Here is an 18,540-nt window from a genome sequence, read left to right as displayed (position 1 = left end):
TGTTGATTGTCACCTAAACTTTGGTCACTGGGTATAATGCAGGTGTTAATTACTTTGTTAACCTCACTCTCTTTTTTTTTTTTGCCCAATCCTGAAGTTCATGGGTAATACATTGGTAATAATAAAGTAATGATTTGCATATATCCTGTTACAAAATAATAAGCCGGAAACTGTAGTAGTAACAGGTTGGTAATAAAAAAAATAAAGTTAAACAGGTCTCAGAATAAAGTGTTAATTTTCTAGTTTTGCTAAACTAAACTGTAGCAGGAGGTGATATATAAAATGTTGCACTTGTCTACAAATCAATATTATTTAGTAATTAGAGTGTAAGAAATCAGTAATAAAATTGAAACTACTAGTAGTACAGTACCTGTACATTCTCCTGTTCTGACTAAATAATTCAGTAATTGTAGCAAGACATCAGCAAAGGAGCCAAATCCCTTACAGCAAAATAAACATCCATCCATCCGTCCGTCCGTCCATCCATCCATTATCCGTAACCACTTATCCTGTGCAGGGTCGCAGGCAAGCTGGAACCTATCCTAGCTGACTACGGGCGAAAGGCGGGGTACACCCTGGACAAGTCGCCAGGTCATCACAGGGCTGACACATAGACACAGACAACCATTCACACTCACATTCACACCTACGGTCAATTTAGAGCCACCAATTAACCTAACCTGCATGTCTTTGGAGGAAACCGGAGCACCCAGAGGAAACCCACGCGGACACGGGGAGAACATGCAAACTCCACATAGAAAGGCCCCCGTCGGCCACTGGGCTTGAACCCAGAACCTTCTTGCTGTGAGGCGACAGTGCTAACCACTACACTACCGTGGCACCAGCAAAATAAACATGTTTTAATCGAATTCTCTCAATTTTATAATATAAGGATTTTATAATATAAGGATGATTACAATGATGTAGCTCAACTGAAAATATCTGGCACCTGACCTAGAAATGCCCCGTGTTCTCTAGTGTCATTTCTTAGCTGCTTTGTCTTTAAAAGGCCAGGTGAAGTATTACATATTAACATATCAATGGAATGTAATTCTAATAAAACTAGATGGTACTTAAAGTTGTAATATGTTAAATTTTTCCCATCATGCTTTTCTGTTTTGCATTGCAAATGCATCACATCATCCACTCATGTTATCTGGCAATAACACACTTGTAGAAATTCTCTTTCAAATCTAAATGTGAACTTGTTTAATATACTAATGACTATGCAGAGATTGTTGCTGAAGTCTGTGTTAAATCACACCAAAAGTCATGGTAGTTCTTAATGTGAAAGAAAAATGTATATTTTTAAGAATATCTAAAGAGGAATACAAACCTGAAAAACACACTGAATTGCCAAAAATGCAATTCTGTTAAATGAGAATGTCCTCTTTTTTCTTTTTTTTAAAAACAGTTTTACCATCTGTTCATTCACAGAAGCAATCAGTTATGTAACAAACACTGCATTGGGTTCCTTTGAAGAATGCTGAAAGCTGGTAGATAACATGATAAACATGATTCTGCCAAGAATATTTTCTCGGTCATGTTTTTACATCTTAGCTGACGAGACAATATTATTTTAAATACCAGATGTGGTTAATAACTAAATAAACCATTATAACTGTCCAGTATTATTCTTTTACATGTTTGCCTACCTACAGGCAAGTGGTGTTACTCAGAGATAAGATGAGGTAATATGCTGAGGAAAAAAGGTTACGAACAAATAAAGCTAAACATACACCTTAATATTAAGAGAATCCATCAAAAGACCCATCATAACTGAGCTCCCTTTGCCATAACAGTAGATCAGGTTGGTGCTTGAAAGTTTGTGAGCCCTTTAGAATTTTCTATATTTCTGCATAAATATGACCTAAAACAACATCAGATTTTCACACAAGTCCTAAAAGTAGATAAAGAGAACCCAGTTAAACAAATGAGACAAAAATATTATACTTGATCATTTATTTATTGAGGAAAATGATCCAATATTATATATCTTTGAGTAGCAAAAGTATGTGAACCTTTGCATTCAGTATCTGGTGTGACCCCCTTGTGCAGCAATAACTGCAACTAAACGTTTCCGGTAACTGTTGATCAGTCCTGCACACCGGCTTGGAGGAATTTTAGCCCATTCCTCCGTACAGAACAGCTTCAACTCTGGGATGTTGGTGGGTTTCCTCACATGAACTGCTCACTTCAGGTCCTTCCACAACATTTCGATTGGATTAAGGTCAGGACTTTGACTTGGCCATTCCAAAACATTAACTTTATTCTTCTTTAACCATTCTTTGGTAGAATGACTTGTGTGCTTATGGTCGTTGTCTTGCTGCATGACCCACCTTCTCTTGAGATTCAGTTCATGGACAGATGTCCTGACATTTTCCTTTAGAATTCGCTGGAATAATTCAGAGTTCATTGTTCCATCAATAATGGCAAGCCGTCCTGGCTCAGAGGCAGCAAAACAGGCCCAAACCATGATAGTACCACCACCATGTTTCACAGATGGGATAAGGTTCTTATGCTGGAATGCAGTGTTTTCTTTCTCCAAACATAACGCTTCTCATTTAAACCAAAAAGTTCTGTTTTGGTCTCATCCGTCCACAAAACATTGTTCCAATAGCCTTCTGGCTTGTCCACGTGATCTTTAGCAAACTGCAGACGAACAGCAATGTTCTTTTTGGAGAGCAGTGGCTTTCTCCTTGCAACCCTGCCATGCACACCATTGTTGTTCAGTGTTCTCCTGATGGTGGACTCATGAACATTAACATTAGCCAATGTGAGAGAGACCTTCAGTTGCTTAGAAGTTACCCTGGGGTCTTTTGTGACCTCGCCGACTATTACACACCTTGCTCTTGGAGTGATCTTTGTTGGTCGACCACTCCTGGGGAGGGTAATTATGGTCTTGAATTTCCTCCATTTGTACACAATCTGTCTGACTGTGAATTGGTGGAGTCCAAACTCCTTAGAAATGGTTTTGTAACCTTTTCCAGCCTGAAGAGCATCAACAATGCTTTTTCTGAGGTCCTCAGAAATCTCCTTTGTTCGTGCCATGATACACTTCCACAAACATGTGTTGTGAAGATCAGACTTTGATAGATCCCTGTTCTTTAAATAAAACAGGGTGCCCACTCACACCTGATTGTCATCCCATTGATTGAAAACACCTGACTCTAATTTCACCTTCAAATTAACTGCTAATCCTAGAGGTTCACATACTTTTGCCACTCACAGATTCGTAATATTGGATCATTTTCCTCAATAAATAAATGACCAAGTATAATATTTTTGTCTCAATTGTTTAACTGGGTTCTCTTTATCTACTTTTAGGACTTGTGTGGAAATCTGATGAGGTCATATTTACGCAGAAATATAGACAACTCTAAAGGGTTCACAAACTTTCAAGCACCACTGTATTTCGATCACAGATTGAGCTTCAATTATTCAGTTTCTAAGGCACAAGCCTCTTGCAGAAATCAAGAATAAGAACTCACTCCTACACGTTTTACATTTCAGGCAACAAACATTATACGTAAATGAACCTGAAGCCTCAAAATAAATATATTTACTGATGTTTTGTTCTAATTATTGAATATTAAGACTATGTAAGGCTTGTGCCAGCTAAGGTTGTGTCCTCGCATGCCTTTGATGAGTCACATTAGTGTGTAACCAACATTGAGAAAAGAAGAACATGGCTTCACCCTCAGCGAGTCTTGATTAATCAACACGTTTGATGTGTTCACTAGCACACAGCAGCTGCAGCAGGCAAAGCAGAGAGGAACAGGAGCTAACAGAGACAGACAGATTGGGGTCAGGAAGGCTCTTCTACAGAACCCATGCAGAATTCTCAAACATGCTCAAGGTAAGTTCAGGTCAAGCTAATTACCACACTGTTTGCTCATTAGGAACAAAACAGAACTCGCCAGATGTCCATTCAGAGAGCAGAGATGTAAGTCAGATATTCTGGATATACAGCATGCACATACACTATAACCCACCTGGTTACAGAATCGTGTTGGGTATACTAAACACTAAAAGAATATAAGTATATTTAACAAAAGGCTAAAAGAATAGGACAATTTTCGAGAAACGTTATGAGTGGTTGAAAGGAGCTGAAAAAAAGGCAAAGTAATTCAGACAAGTGCAGTGGAGGGTGAGTTTATGGGGGATTGCTGCAGCTGAAAAAGTGGAGTTCCTCTGGCACTGACAATGACAGAGAAAGCTCTCAGTTTGACTACAAACAATGCCATTATGTACACTCTACCCATATAAACACCCTTCTAGCAGAGTTGCTAGGTTTAAAGGGCATATTCTGGACCAATTTCCTTTTTTTTATATGAAAGAATGTCCCTTTACACACTCATCCAGAAGGGTAATTTTGCACAAGGCCATCTGTCTACAGCAGAAAAAAATAAAATAACAAAACGCGTCTGGAAAAATCCCAAGGGAGTCTGGAGCCAGATTCCTGCCATTATCTGCGGAAGCGCCAGCAGGCTGCGCAAGCTTGCACGGTTTCAGTGCACAGCCTGTGTAGACCAAGCGCTCCCATTTCTCTCTCATTGTCCATTTTTTTGGAAAGCGATGAGTACTAATCCCATCATGATTGGTGTTGCTACACCCTCCTACGATACATCTGTTAACCGTTTTAATAATTACGTGACAACGTTGAAGAAATTTGCAGAAAACCACCAGGTCGTTTTCTCATAAACAAACCAGCGCTGACGTAGGATTCAGAAGGAGGCGTCCCGCATGCGACGTCACGAAAATCAATGTTTCCTGGGAAATCCAAATGCAGGTTTTTTTCAGAGGCGGACCAATTCGCCTCAAATGGCTTGAGTTCAACTGAATTTTTCTGGTATTGCACAAGGTAAAAAAAAATGCAGAGAATGCAGAATGTTACAGATATTTGACCAAAGTTTAATATAAAATAAGAGAATTGCATTGATTTTGCTCCTGAATTTACCCATGATATGCCCTTTAAAACCATGCTGTCTCATTTACCACTGCAATCTGTAAAAGGTTCAAATGGAAGCAGAACACCAGGAAGTGCTGTGTATGGCCTCAGGAGCCGTCCAGAACAGTGCTGCTAGAATCAACAAACCATTATTGATTACTGATTATTGTAGTATGCTAAGATACCTCAATTTAAATTCCCACAAATATTTTTATTTGATATTCACTAGAATTACTCTGTGGATTTACTTCTGGTAGCATGTGTTTTACTTGACTTTCAGTTGGAGCTGGGGTACACACTTGTGTATTCAAAATGTGTATTTTATAGAGATGTGCAAGCTGCTCATCACAGAACTAGTATGAAAGTGGCACTCATAAGAGCACAAAGAATCTTTAGATTAACAAAAAAAACTTATTAAAGGTAGGCTGCCTTTCAGATTTGTCACGTGTTGATCATAAAAAGAATTTTCCCCGACACCCAATTACAGTGCCTTGCTAAAGTATTCGGCATTTTTCAGGCTTTGTTGCCCCACAACCTGGAATTAAAATGGATTGTTTGAGGGTTTGCATCATTTCATTTAAAGAACATGCCTACAACTTTGAAGATGTGATTTTTTTTTAATTGTGAAGCAAACAACAAATAGGACAAAGTAACAGAAAAGTTCAATGTGCATAACTATTCACCCCCCCCCCCAAGTCAGTACTTTGTGCACCTTTTGCAGCAATTATAGCTGCAAGTCGCTTTGGATAAGTCTCTATGAGCTTGCCACATCTGGCCACTAGGATTTTTACCCATTCCTCAAGGCAAAACTGCTTCAACTGCTTCAAGTTAGATAGGTTGCGTTGGTGTACAGCAATCTTCAAGTTATGCCACAGATTCTCAATTGGATTGAGGTCTGGGCTTTGATTAGGCCATTCCAAGACATTTAAATGTTTCCCTTTAAACCACTCCAGTGTAGCTTTAGCAGTCTGTTTAGGGTCATTGTCCTGCTGGAATGTGAACCTTCGTCCCAGTCTCAAACCTCTGGCTGATTCAAACAGGTTTTCCTCCAGAATTTCCCAGTATTTAGTGCCATCAATCTTTCCTTCAGTCCTGACCAGCTTTCCTGTCCCTGCAGATGAAAAACATTTCCACAGCATGATGCTGCCACCACCATGCTTCATTGTAGGGATGGTGTTCTCAGGGTGTTGGGTTTGCACCACACATGGCATTTCCCATGATGGCCAACAAGTTCAATTTTTGTCTCATTTGATCAGAGAATGCTCTTCCATGTGTTTGGGGAGTCTGCCACATGCTGTTGGGCAAACTCCAAACATGCTTTCTTAAGCAATGGCTTTTTTCTGGCCACTCTTCCATAAAGCCCCACTCTGTGGGGTGTACAGCTTAAAGTGGTCCTATGGACAGATACCCCCATCTACGATGGGGATCTTTGCAGCTCCTTCAGTGTTATCTTTGGTGTCTTTGTTGCATCTCTGATTAATGCCCTCCTTGCCCGGTCTGTGAGTTTTGGTGGGCGGCCTTCTCTTGTCAGGTTTGTAGTGGTGCCATGTTCTTTCCATTTTGCTATAATGGATTTAATGGTGCTCTGTGGGATATTCAAAGTTTGGGGTATTTTTTATAACCCAACCGTGATCTATACTTCTCCACAAGTTTGTCTCTGACATGTTTGGAGTGCTCCTTGGTTCTCATGTTGCTTGCTTAGTAGTATTGCAGAGTCAGGGTCCTTCCAGAACAGGATGATTTATACAGACATCATGTGACAGGTCATGTGACACTTTAATTGCATACAGGTGGATCTTAATCAACTAATTATGTGACTTATGAAGTGAATTGTTTGGACCAGCTCTTATTTAGGGGTTTCATACTAAAGGGGGTGAATACTTATGCACACTCCAGATTTCTGATTTTTCATCTTAATTATTGTTTGTGTCACAATAAAAAAACAATGTGCACCTTTAAAGTGGTAGGCATGTTGTGTAAATCAAATGGTGCTAACCCTCCAAAAATCCATTTTAATCCCAGCTTGTAATGTGACAAAATAGGACAAACACCAAGGGGGATGAATACATTTGCAAGTTACTGTATTTTTGTTTAGTGGACCAAAAGCTATTGAATTCAAATCACAGATTTCCAATTTTATTAGTTTTTTTTCTAATAGAACAATTAAAGGGCCACATGGCCCTAAATTATCCACTATTTTTTCCTGCTTCACCATGACCCAATTCAAGATACTACATCATGCATCACATGGTGGGCTTTCCCTGTTTGCACAAGGCATTGTGGGATACAAATTTGAAACAGGAGAGAAAAATAGAGGACGTGAGTGTGCAAATGAAACGTGGAAGACCAACTACAGTAACAGAAAGCGAGAAGAAAAGACGTTATGTTGCAAAGAAAAGGAAAAGCATGACCAAACTAATAAATATCTGCGGTCAGCGAACACCTCGGTGTGATCAGCTGTTCATTTAGCGACAGAATGATGGAACTGTCAGTGTACGGTCAAAGGTAAACCTGTAGATGGCAGTAATGCAACACTGTGAATGCCAGCTACTGTAAAAGCCAAAAGAAGAAGAAGAAAAACCTGCACGTGTGAACACGGACTTCCTCTGTCTGCTTGACTGTGCAAAGTGAGCAATTTCACACACATTATTTGCGAGGGAATCCCTTCAAATTAAATAACTTCCCAGCCACAGAATGACCTGGTATTTTGTAAGATATTACAGAAATAAACATATATCACAATGACAAAATTTCAAAGAGAACTAATTTTCACCAATTTTATGAAATCGAAAGGCCTTCTAACTTTAAAGTTCCAAAATTATTATTATTAACTCCACCAACTTTTTGGAGGAGGTTATGCTTTCGCATCTGTTTGTTTGTTTATTTGTCTGTTCCCAACGTAACTCAAAAGTAGTGAATGGATTTTGATAAATTTTGACTAAAGGTGGGTCATGGGCCAAAGAACAACTGCTTAGATTTTGATGCAAATCCGAATATGTGGCTTGGCGGAGGTATACACTCTAGAGAATGTCCTTCTACTTATTATAATTACTACTTTTTGTTCTTTTAGTTGCAACAGGGCCAACAGGAGAGTGAGCTGAAGAAGCAGAAGATGAGGTAGCTAGTGAGTTTTGAGCACCTTTAGAGATGCCTTCTTTCAGATGGTGCAAAATTTGTGAAGCTGCAAAAATAATATAACAATGTTGCTCTTTCATAGTCATTAAATCCATGTAAACCATCACCACAAACAACATTCCATACAAATCTCAGTTAGGTCCATTCCCAACAATACATAAACCACTAGAAGTAAAAACAAAAATAATTATAAATAAGGTCAGTTCATAACATTTTTAAGTGACTTAGCTGGGATTTCCGAAACACTTAACAAATACATAACAGAGAGGATTTGGTAACTCTATCCTTTTGAGCATACGTGAATACTAGGTTGTAAAAATAACTTATTTGAAAACTGACAGTCAGTACATTTATATAAGTTCTTACTGAAATAATGCAGTATACTCAATACTGAAGTTGAAATTGGAACAATACTTACTGTACAAGCAACACTTTTTGCATACTTTGCAAGTTGAATATGTAAGTACAACTAATGTCAAAAATAGCAGGTACTTAAAACTAAGAAGTAACATCATAGTTACAGTCATACCAAACTGGTTTAAGGATGAAAACAGTCGGTTGGTACATGTAGCAAAGGTGCAATAATGATTCTAACATTGTGATTTTCACTATTCTTTAAGTTCGTTTCTTAAGACGCGTATTTTTTAGTATGTTACCTCGTTTGTTGACAGTTTCGGCGAACACTTCCGCCTTCTTCAAAACAGTCACCAGATGTCGAGTGGTGACGTGCCTTATCAGCTGATGTTACTCTATGGAGGCGTGAATGTCCCGCCCAATTTGACAGGTAGTCCACGCCTCCTGCTGTCAGGTCGCTGCCCCAGGACTGCGCTCCAGGTGTGTGACAGCACGTACGCTCCCTCATCCCGGTTCATAGTCCTCTGCGCCCGCTTACGTATCTCCACTGCCTCCAAAATCCAACGCTGGTATCTATTCTCTTCAGCGCGAATGACTCTGGCCTCTTCCCAATTCATAATATGATTATGTCGTTTGCAGTGGTCTGAAATGGCTGATTTTAAGTTTTCTTGGTTTGCTTTTTCTTTTTCGGATCTTGTGAGTCTTTTTGTTGTTTCTTTTTCACATTCTAATTGGTGTTCTTTCCTGCGAGTGTGGAAGCATCTGCCCGTTTCACCAATATAGACTTTATTGCATGACCGGCAAGGGATTTCATATATGACATTGCATTTATTGTCCAGTTGTATTTTGTCTTTGGGGTGAACTAGCAGCTGTCGGAGGTTCTTGTATGGTTTGACCGGGGTGTTGATGTGGTATTTCCTCATGGATTGTTGGATGCGTTCTGTAACTCCTTTTATGTATGGTAATGTGACAAAGCCCCGGTTTGTTTTTTCTTGTTTGTTTGTTTTTTTCCTTTTTTTGTGTCTGTGATCTTCCTTTTCGGATTGCCCACGGTGGATATTGGCAGTTTTTTAATGCCTGTTGGATGTGTTGTTCCTCCTCCTGTCTGTCTTTCTCCTCCGTGATGTTCTGTGTTCGGTCGTATAGTGTTCTGATTACTGACATTTTGTGTGCGATAGGATGTTCAGATGTCCAGAGAAGATATTGGTCGGTATGTGTAGGTTTTCTGTATGTTGTAATTCTGATATTACCTTCTTCTGTGTGGTGTATTTTTAGGTCCAGAAATGCTATTGTCTTGTCCGTTTCTTCTTCGTGTGTGAATTTGATGTTGCCTGTCTTGTCTATGGAGTTTAGATGATCCGTGAGTTGTTGTGTGTGGCCTGTTTTGGTTATTTCAAGAATGTCATCAACGTATCTTTTCCAGAAGATAGGTTTGCAGTCATCCGGTGCTGTTTCTATGGCTCGGGTTTCCAGATCCTCCATAAAAAAGTTGCATAGAGTGGCAGATAGCGGGTCCCCTATTGCAAATCCCTCTTTTTGTCTGTAAATTGTGCCTCTGAATTGGAAATATGTGGACGTGGAAAACAGTTCTGGTGACTGTTTTGAAGAAGGCAGAAGTGTTCGCCGAAACTGTCAACAAACGAGGTAACATACTAAAAAATACGTGTCTTAAGAAACGAACTTAAAGAATAGTTACAATAATCAGACATAATGAATTTTCACTACATATTAAAAATAAGTTATGGAGAAGATTGTGGGAAGATGGGGGACCCGCTATCTGCCACTCTATGCAACTTTTTTATGGAGGATCTGGAAACCCGAGCCATAGAAACAGCACCGGATGACTGCAAACCTATCTTCTGGAAAAGATACGTTGATGACATTCTTGAAATAACCAAAACAGGCCACACACAACAACTCACGGATCATCTAAACTCCATAGACAAGACAGGCAACATCAAATTCACACACGAAGAAGAAACGGACAAGACAATAGCATTTCTGGACCTAAAAATACACCACACAGAAGAAGGTAATATCAGAATTACAACATACAGAAAACCTACACATACCGACCAATATCTTCTCTGGACATCTGAACATCCTATCGCACACAAAATGTCAGTAATCAGAACACTATACAACCGAACACAGAACATCACGGAGGAGAAAGACAGACAGGAGGAGGAACAACACATCCAACAGGCATTAAAAAACTGCCAATATCCACCGTGGGCAATCCGAAAAGGAAAATTACAGACAAAAAAAAAAAAGGAAAAAAACAAACAAACAAGAAAAAACACAGAAAAAACAAACCGGGGCTTTGTCACATTACCATACATAAAAGGAGTTACAGAACGCATCCAACGATCCATGAGGAAATACCATATCAACACCCCGGTCAAACCATACAAGAACCTCCGACAGCTGCTAGTTCACCCCAAAGACAAAATACAACTGGACAATAAATGTAATGTCATATATGAAATCCCTTGCCGGTCATGCAATAAAGTCTATATTGGCGAAACGGGCAGATGCTTCCACACTCGCAGGAAAGAACACCAATTAGAATGTGAAAAAGAAACAACAAAAAGACTCACAAGATCCGAAAAAGAAAAAGCAAACCAAGAAAACTTAAAATCAGCCATTTCAGACCACTGCAAACGACATAATCATATTATGAATTGGGAAGAGGCCAGAGTCATTCGCGCTGAAGAGAATAGATACCAGCGTTGGATTTTGGAGGCAGTGGAGATACGTAAGCGGGCGCAGAGGACTATGAACCGGGATGAGGGAGCGTACGTGCTGTCACACACCTGGAGCGCAGTCCTGGGGCAGCGACCTGACAGCAGGAGGCGTGGACTACCTGTCAAATTGGGCGGGACGTTCACGCCTCCATAGAGTAACATCAGCTGATAAGGCACGTCACCACTCGACATCTGGTGACTGTTTTGAAGAAGGCGGAAGTGTTCGCCAAAACTGTCAACAAACGAGGTAACATACTAAAAAATACATGTCTTAAGAAACGAACTTAAAGAATAGTTACAATAATCAGACATAATGAATTTTCACTACATATTGTGATTTGCAACATTTTGTTAGGAATTCATGTCCAGATATGGATCTTAGCGTCATGTAGTGATGTTTTTCTGATGTTTCATTAGTGATGGTGTTCTTACAACCCCAATTCCAAAAAAGTTGGGACAAAGTACAAATTGTAAATAAAAACGGAATGCAATGATGTGGAAGTTTCAAAATTCCATATTTTATTCAGAATAGAACATAGATGACATATCAAATGTTTAAACTGAGAAAATGTATCATTTAAAGAGAAAAATTAGGTGATTTTAAATTTCATGACAACAACACATCTCAAAAAAGTTGGGACAAGGCCATGTTTACCACTGTGAGACATCGCCTTTTCTCTTTACAACAGTCTGTAAACGTCTGGGGACTGAGGAGACAAGTTGCTCAAGTTGAGGGATAGGAACGTTAACCCATTCTTGTCTAATGTAGGATTCTAGTTGCTCAACTGTCTTAGGTCTTTTTTGTCGTATCTTCCGTTTTATGATGCGCCAAATGTTTTCTATGGGTGAAAGATCTGGACTGCAGGCTGGCCAGTTCAGTACCCGGACCCTTCTTCTATGCAGCCATGATGCTGTAATTGATGCAGTATGTGGTTTGGCATTGTCATGTTGGAAAATGCAAGGTCTTCCCTGAAAGAGACGTCGTCTAGATGGAAGCATATGTTGCTCTAGAACCTGGATATACCTTTCAGCATTGATGGTGTCTTTCCAGATGTGTAAGCTGCCCATGCCACACGCACTAATGCAACCCCATACCATCAGAGATGCAGGCTTCTGAACTGAGCGCTGATAACAACTTGGGTCGTCCTTCTCCTCTTTAGTCCGAATGACACGGCATCCCTGATTTCCATAAAGAACTTCAAATTTTGATTTGTCTGACCACAGAACAGTTTTCACTTTGCCACAGTCCATTTTAAATGAGCCTTGGCCCAGAGAAGACGTCTGCGCTTCTGGATCGTGTTTAGATACGGCTTCTTCTTTGAACTATAGAGTTTTAGCTGGCAACGGCGGATGGCACAGTGAATTGTGTTCACAGATAATGTTCTCTGGAAATTCCTGAGCCCATTTTGTGATTTCCAATACAGAAGCATGCCTGTATGTGATGCAGTGCCGTCTAAGGGCCCGAAGATCACGGGCACCCAGTATGGTTTTCCGGCCTTGACCCTTACGCACAGAGATTCTTCCAGATTCTCTGAATCTTTTGATGATATTATGCACTGTAGATGATGATATGTTCAAACTCTTTGCAATTTTACACTGTCGAACTCCTTTCTGATATTGCTCCACTATTTGTCGGCGCAGAATTAGGGGGATTGGTGATCCTCTTCCCATCTTTACTTCTGAGAGCCGCTGCCACTCCAAGATGCTCTTTTTATACCCAGTCATGTTAATGGCCTATTGCCAGTTGACCTAATGAGTTGCAATTTGGTCCTCCAGCTGTTCCTTTTTTGTACCTTTAACTTTTCCAGCCTCTTATTGCCCCTGTCCCAACTTTTTTGAGATGTGTTGCTGTCATGAAATTTCAAATGAGCCAATATTTGGCATGAAATTTCAAAATGTCTCACTTTCGACATTTGATATGTTGTCTATGTTCTATTGTGAATACAATATCAGTTTTTGAGATTTGTAAATTATTGCATTCCGTTTTTATTCACAATTTGTACTTTGTCCCAACTTTTTTGGAATCGGGGTTGTACATTTCCAACCATTAGGGTCTGAGTCAATATTAAACTGTAGCACATATGTACCTAAAAGTGACCGTGTACCTCAATATCCAACCTGCAATGTATGATACAGACGTGACTGGTATTTACGGGATATTTAAATCAGTCAACACACTGTCAAAGAAAGTGCTACTAAGTACTAGTGTTCTAATTAACCAGTTGGTATAGCGAACTACTGTTTTCTTCAAGAACTGATGGTGATTTCTGAGCAGTAAATCATAAGTTGTTACCATTGACATTACTGATTCAAGCACATACATCACAGAAATAGATGAGTTGTCACACAATCATGCAGTCTCTGAACAGCAATGAGTGGTGTGGTGTTTGTTGTTAGAACAACTATGTCACCAGAATTGTGAAAATAGTGATAACTGGTGGAAACACGTTACATCACAGTACAAAGCGAACACTGAGCAATGACACCCAAAACAGATATATCAGAGGCAGACAAATTACATAATGCTGGACGTTTACGGTGTAACTCTTCCCCTCACAGTCAGACACAATGCTTCACAATGGGGGCAAAAAGCAAGGGCATTGTCTAACATTTGATTTCTATCTAGCACTTACTGCTCACTGATGCATCATTATTACACTCAAGCCATAATGGATATAGACTGAGATAATTCCTGTATTCAGTTACAAATAGATAAACGCTACATTATAGTGTGTATTAGTTCACAGAGTGCTATTGATATTAGGTAAAATATCTCCTTTGTTTTCTCACCTCGTTCTACCTCTTTCACTCTACCTGTCTGTCTCCCCAGTGTGAGCGTGAGGTTTAGCTGGTGATGCTGGTGGACAGCTGATGAGATGTGGAGAAATCACATACAGTACACATGTCCACAGACGATTCTCACAGGCTTACATGAGGTGAGGCCTTGAACTTAGTGAAGGTGCCCTCCCTCATACTGCCCTATAGCCAAAGCCCCTCAAACACCACCATGGTGAACACACAGACATGCCAGAAATACTCTGTACCTGTCACTCCGCTCTCAGGACTGGACCAACTGACACCCGTCAGCATTATATCTAAAAGAATGAGACCATGTTAATCAGGTAAGGCCTGGGAAGCCTGCTGAAGGAGCTGATATGTAGAAAAAAGGAGAGTGGATGTTCAGTGAGAATGTGCTGGTGAAACAGCCTTGTTTGTAGCTATTTCCAATTATTCTGAGTCCAACTCTAGTTATCAGTAGCTCTACTGTTTTTGCTTCTTTAAAGTTATTACAACAGAGAGGCCTTTTTAGTTTTCATCTTTTGAGGTCTACACAAACAACTAAATGAAGTTTTCAGGCAATGTCCATTGTCATCAAACTACAGCATCAACTCTGGAATACTCTCCGACTATAAAACGTTTCAATCGAAAGCAAGCTAAAATAACCTAAAAACACCAATAAACTGATTTGGTAAGACAAAAGCTTCGATTGTTGTTCACATTAAACTAATGCTTGAAACGAAAAGTGATGTTCGCAGCAAAGAGAGAGAGAGAGAGAGAGCCCTGAAACTCTCCAGAAGGAGTGAAAATGAGATAATAGCCCTTATTTTAGTAACACCATTTAAGTGAAGAAAAGCATAAGTCAAACTGGCATATCAGTGAATTTAAACAGAAACGGCTGCAGTGGTCATGAAGAAGAAACAGAACAGAACTGACAGCAGCTAGTCCTGTACTAATATTTCTCTATGCTTGTGTGTGTTTGTGTTACTTGTGAAGTGGACCCACTACTTTTCAGTTCCTCATCACCTGCCACTGGGTAAATTTTCATCTGTATTTCTCAAAGGTGCAAACTGTTTGCTATCATTTTGTCAAACAATATGCTGTCAAACCTCCATCGTCACATCCCAGGGGGTCATAGCGCTGAAAATAGTAGGCAGTTGACTAAAAAAAATAACAAATAAATACAGAAAATGTGAGCTTGTGATGTTGAACCTAGCCAACTGTTTTGTCAAACAGTGCAAATCTAAAGAATGTCGTTTACCACTGCCCTGCATGCATGGGAAGAGCAGACTTGGCAGACCCCTGGGACAGGAATATACCACACACCCTGCTCTCTGTCAGGATTCAGGCTGGCATGCAGGCCATGGGACATGCTTGAGCTACGTTCCCAGGCAGAGGGGATCAAGCTGCAAGGGGGGTTGTCCTAGCTACACGTCGGCCCGAGCATTTCATTCACTGCACGCCGGTCATTCTGATTAGCACTAGTGTGGAATTTAGCGTCGAATCTAACGGCCAAGCAGGACTCAGAAAGATGTGGAAAGACTACCGACCAGCCAGCTCCTTCTCCTTACTCCTTCTCTTTTTCTCCATCCTTTTCAGGCGTTTCTCCTCACGCCGCTTGGCCTCTTCAGCTTCCTGGTGCCGCCGACACTTGTGGAAGTTCTCCACCACCACGCCCACAAACATATTGAGCACAAAAAAAGCCACGATCAGCAGGAAAGAGATGAAATAGAGCAGCATCCAGGGGTTGTGGTTCATCACAGGCTGAAACATAAAGATTAATAAAAACGAATTAATATAGCAATGATACAGCGCAACACATTAGAAAGAATCAACTTGACTAAGATATGAATGTGCCTGCTTGTAATCACAGTAATCACAGTAAATCATGCACTTATAAAGGTACCTGTTACTGAAATACAATGCTAACCCCTTGGCTGCCACCCATAATTAATTGTAATGTGCCAGGCATATAGGACAAAAATAGGTCAAAATTGGGATATTTTGATAATCTTTCTCTAACTTGTTCAGAACTTTATATTTTTTTAAATATTTGTATAGAAAAATCACAAAAAACACTGTTGTAGAGTAAAAATAACTTTACTAATCAAAAACATCCAAAAAAACCCCAAGACAACGGGTCTTATCAATGAGAACCTGTCCATAAACATTAATTACTAGTACTTGAAAACACAACGTAAACCAAGGGTCCATGTATTCCAAGTAACTGGGTACCATTTTTATGATGGTCTTTGGTATGACCTGACCATGAATAGAGCTCGCGATCTCCCGATTGAGAGGCGGACATGCTAACCACTAGGCCAACTCACAGTAATGTACCACTGTGAAGTAAAAGTAATGTGCCATGTAAGGTACATAAAAGGAGGTGTTTATGATGAGTGGCATATGTCAAAAGGAGGCGAAGTGGCCAAGTGGTTAGAGCGCTTGACCACTAAGCGAATGGTCCCCGGTTCGAGCCTCGCCTCGGACGGTGATCTGGGGCTCGCCTCCTGTCCACCCAGCAGTGAATGGGAACCTGGTGGAAACACTGGGGAAGTTAAGGCGGCGAGGAAAGGAACTGGCCACCCTACCTCACTATGCTGATGGCCCAGGACAAGTGTGCTCTCTAACAGGCACTCCCCCAATGTACGAAAACGTATATGGGACTCTTTAACTATATGTCAAAAGGCACAGTGGTAAAAGATTTCATGATGTACGTGACTCGTCCAAGGGGTTAATATTAAAAATCCCAAATACATGAATGCTTTGGCTGCTGCTACACCAGCAATGAGTCAGCAGTCATTTTATTATAACGAGAGACAAGAGAATAAACTAATTAAGAGAACTAATAAATAAATAAATAAATAAAGTTTCAGAATTTAAATGTAAAATGGACATCATTAGTTGAAAGGGTAGTGTGCTTGGCAGGTACCTGCTGATCAACTCCTACAGCATCTAGTCCATCATACATAATGTCCACCCAGCCATCCTTAGAGGCCAGTACAAAAAGAGACATCAGAGCCTGACGAAACACGAAGCAAAGACAGTGCAGTTAATGCACTTGCCGAATAATGCCCAACACAAAATTATCACTGAAAACATGACAAATTACTCAGCTTAAAAAGGGCTAAGTGCTTACCTGTCCCAGGTTGTCAAAATTGTACTTGTGCCTAACCCACTTGTATTTAGCAAGAAGGCAGTCAGATTTATTTGTTACATTCCTTAAATCCTCCCCCTGGCACACGTAGAACTTTCCCTTGAAGAGCTGTTCAGAGAGAAAAGATAAGTCTGCACATTCAAGAGTCATTTACATCTTAAGATGCTTTATACTTATATATAGGACCAATTTAGCAGGAAATTATACAGTACACATTATATCATGGCTTTCCTGTGAGCTATTACTAAAAATGTGTTACGGATCAGTATAGGAGTGTGTGGATGTCTATTTCAAGGACGTGTCATTGGTTCAACATGGCTGACATGTCAACTGGAAGAACAAGACTGACTTTTAATAAAGCTGAGTGCTTACCCTCCATTACATTAGGTTTTAGAAAACCCCAGAAAAGTCATGCAGGACTACAAACAGAGTCATGGACAAATGGCTGTAGGATTTCTCCATCAGCTTAGAGAAGTTGTGGAATCATAAAAGTCAATACTAGCATATAGAGAGCTAGGCCCCAGATACACTATATTGCCAAAAGTATTTGCTCACCTGCCTTGACTCACATATGACCTTAAGTGACATCCCATTCCTAATCCATAGGGTTCAATATGACGTCAGTCCACCCTTTGCAGTTAGAACAGCTTCAACTCTTTTGGGAAGGCTGTTCACAAGGTTTAGGAGTGCGTTTATGGGAATTTTTGACCATTCTTCCAGAAGCGCATTTGTGAGGTCACACACTGATGTTGGACGAGAAGGCCTGGCTCTCAGTCTCCTCTCTAATTCATCCCAAAGGGGTTCTATCGGGTTGAGGTCAGGACTCTGTGCAGGCCAGTCAAGTTCATCCACACCAGACTCTGTCATCCATGTCTTTATGGACCTTGCTTTGTGCACTGGTGCACAGTCATGTTGGAAGAGGAAGGGGCCAGCTCCAAACTGTAAAAACAGTCTGCATGCCTAGGTGCTTGATTTTATACACCTGTGGCCATGGAAGTGATTGGAACACCTGCAATTCTTCGGCCTTTCTTCACCAACGCATATCCTCGGCCTTTGAAAAATGGAATGAACTGAAACAATTTCTGACGGACCACGAGATACATCTTTCTACACGTATAAAGATATTAAACGCGTGCGTACGGAGCAGATTACTATATAGTGTCCAAGCATGGCAACTCTCATCAGCAGAGGCCAAGAGACTGGACGTTATTTGGAACAGTTTTCTTAGGAAAATGGTTGCTGGCGGGTTTGCCAGGAAGAACACAGATCCTACTATAGGAGAAGTGGACTGGGCCTTTAAAATCTCTAACTCCCGTCTCCATGAGATGACCCAGAGCCAACGAATTGAAGAATTTTGCCATATTCAACATCTCCACTATATTGGTCATCTATGTAGAATGGACAATACTTCCCTCCTT

The 18,540-nt window shown here is 40.3% G+C and overlaps 1 protein-coding gene across 1 annotated transcript in view; it reads right to left on the bottom strand.

The window, feature by feature from the left end:
- Positions 1-18,540, bottom strand: part of cacna1g (calcium channel, voltage-dependent, T type, alpha 1G subunit) — a 257,996-nt gene that overhangs the window by 52,452 nt on the left and 187,004 nt on the right. The window contains exons 21-23 of the mRNA XM_060939888.1: positions 17,105-17,230; positions 16,898-16,987; positions 15,537-15,729 (exon numbers count right to left, since the gene is read on the bottom strand). Of these exons, the coding sequence (XP_060795871.1) occupies positions 15,537-15,729; positions 16,898-16,987; positions 17,105-17,230 (409 nt within the window). The remainder of the gene's footprint in view (positions 1-15,536; positions 15,730-16,897; positions 16,988-17,104; positions 17,231-18,540) is intronic.

The sequence above is a fragment of the Neoarius graeffei genome, chromosome 14, assembly GCF_027579695.1.
Source record: "Neoarius graeffei isolate fNeoGra1 chromosome 14, fNeoGra1.pri, whole genome shotgun sequence".
Lineage (NCBI taxonomy): Eukaryota > Metazoa > Chordata > Actinopteri > Siluriformes > Ariidae > Neoarius > Neoarius graeffei.
This window is presented reverse-complemented; position numbering and strand designations above follow the sequence as displayed.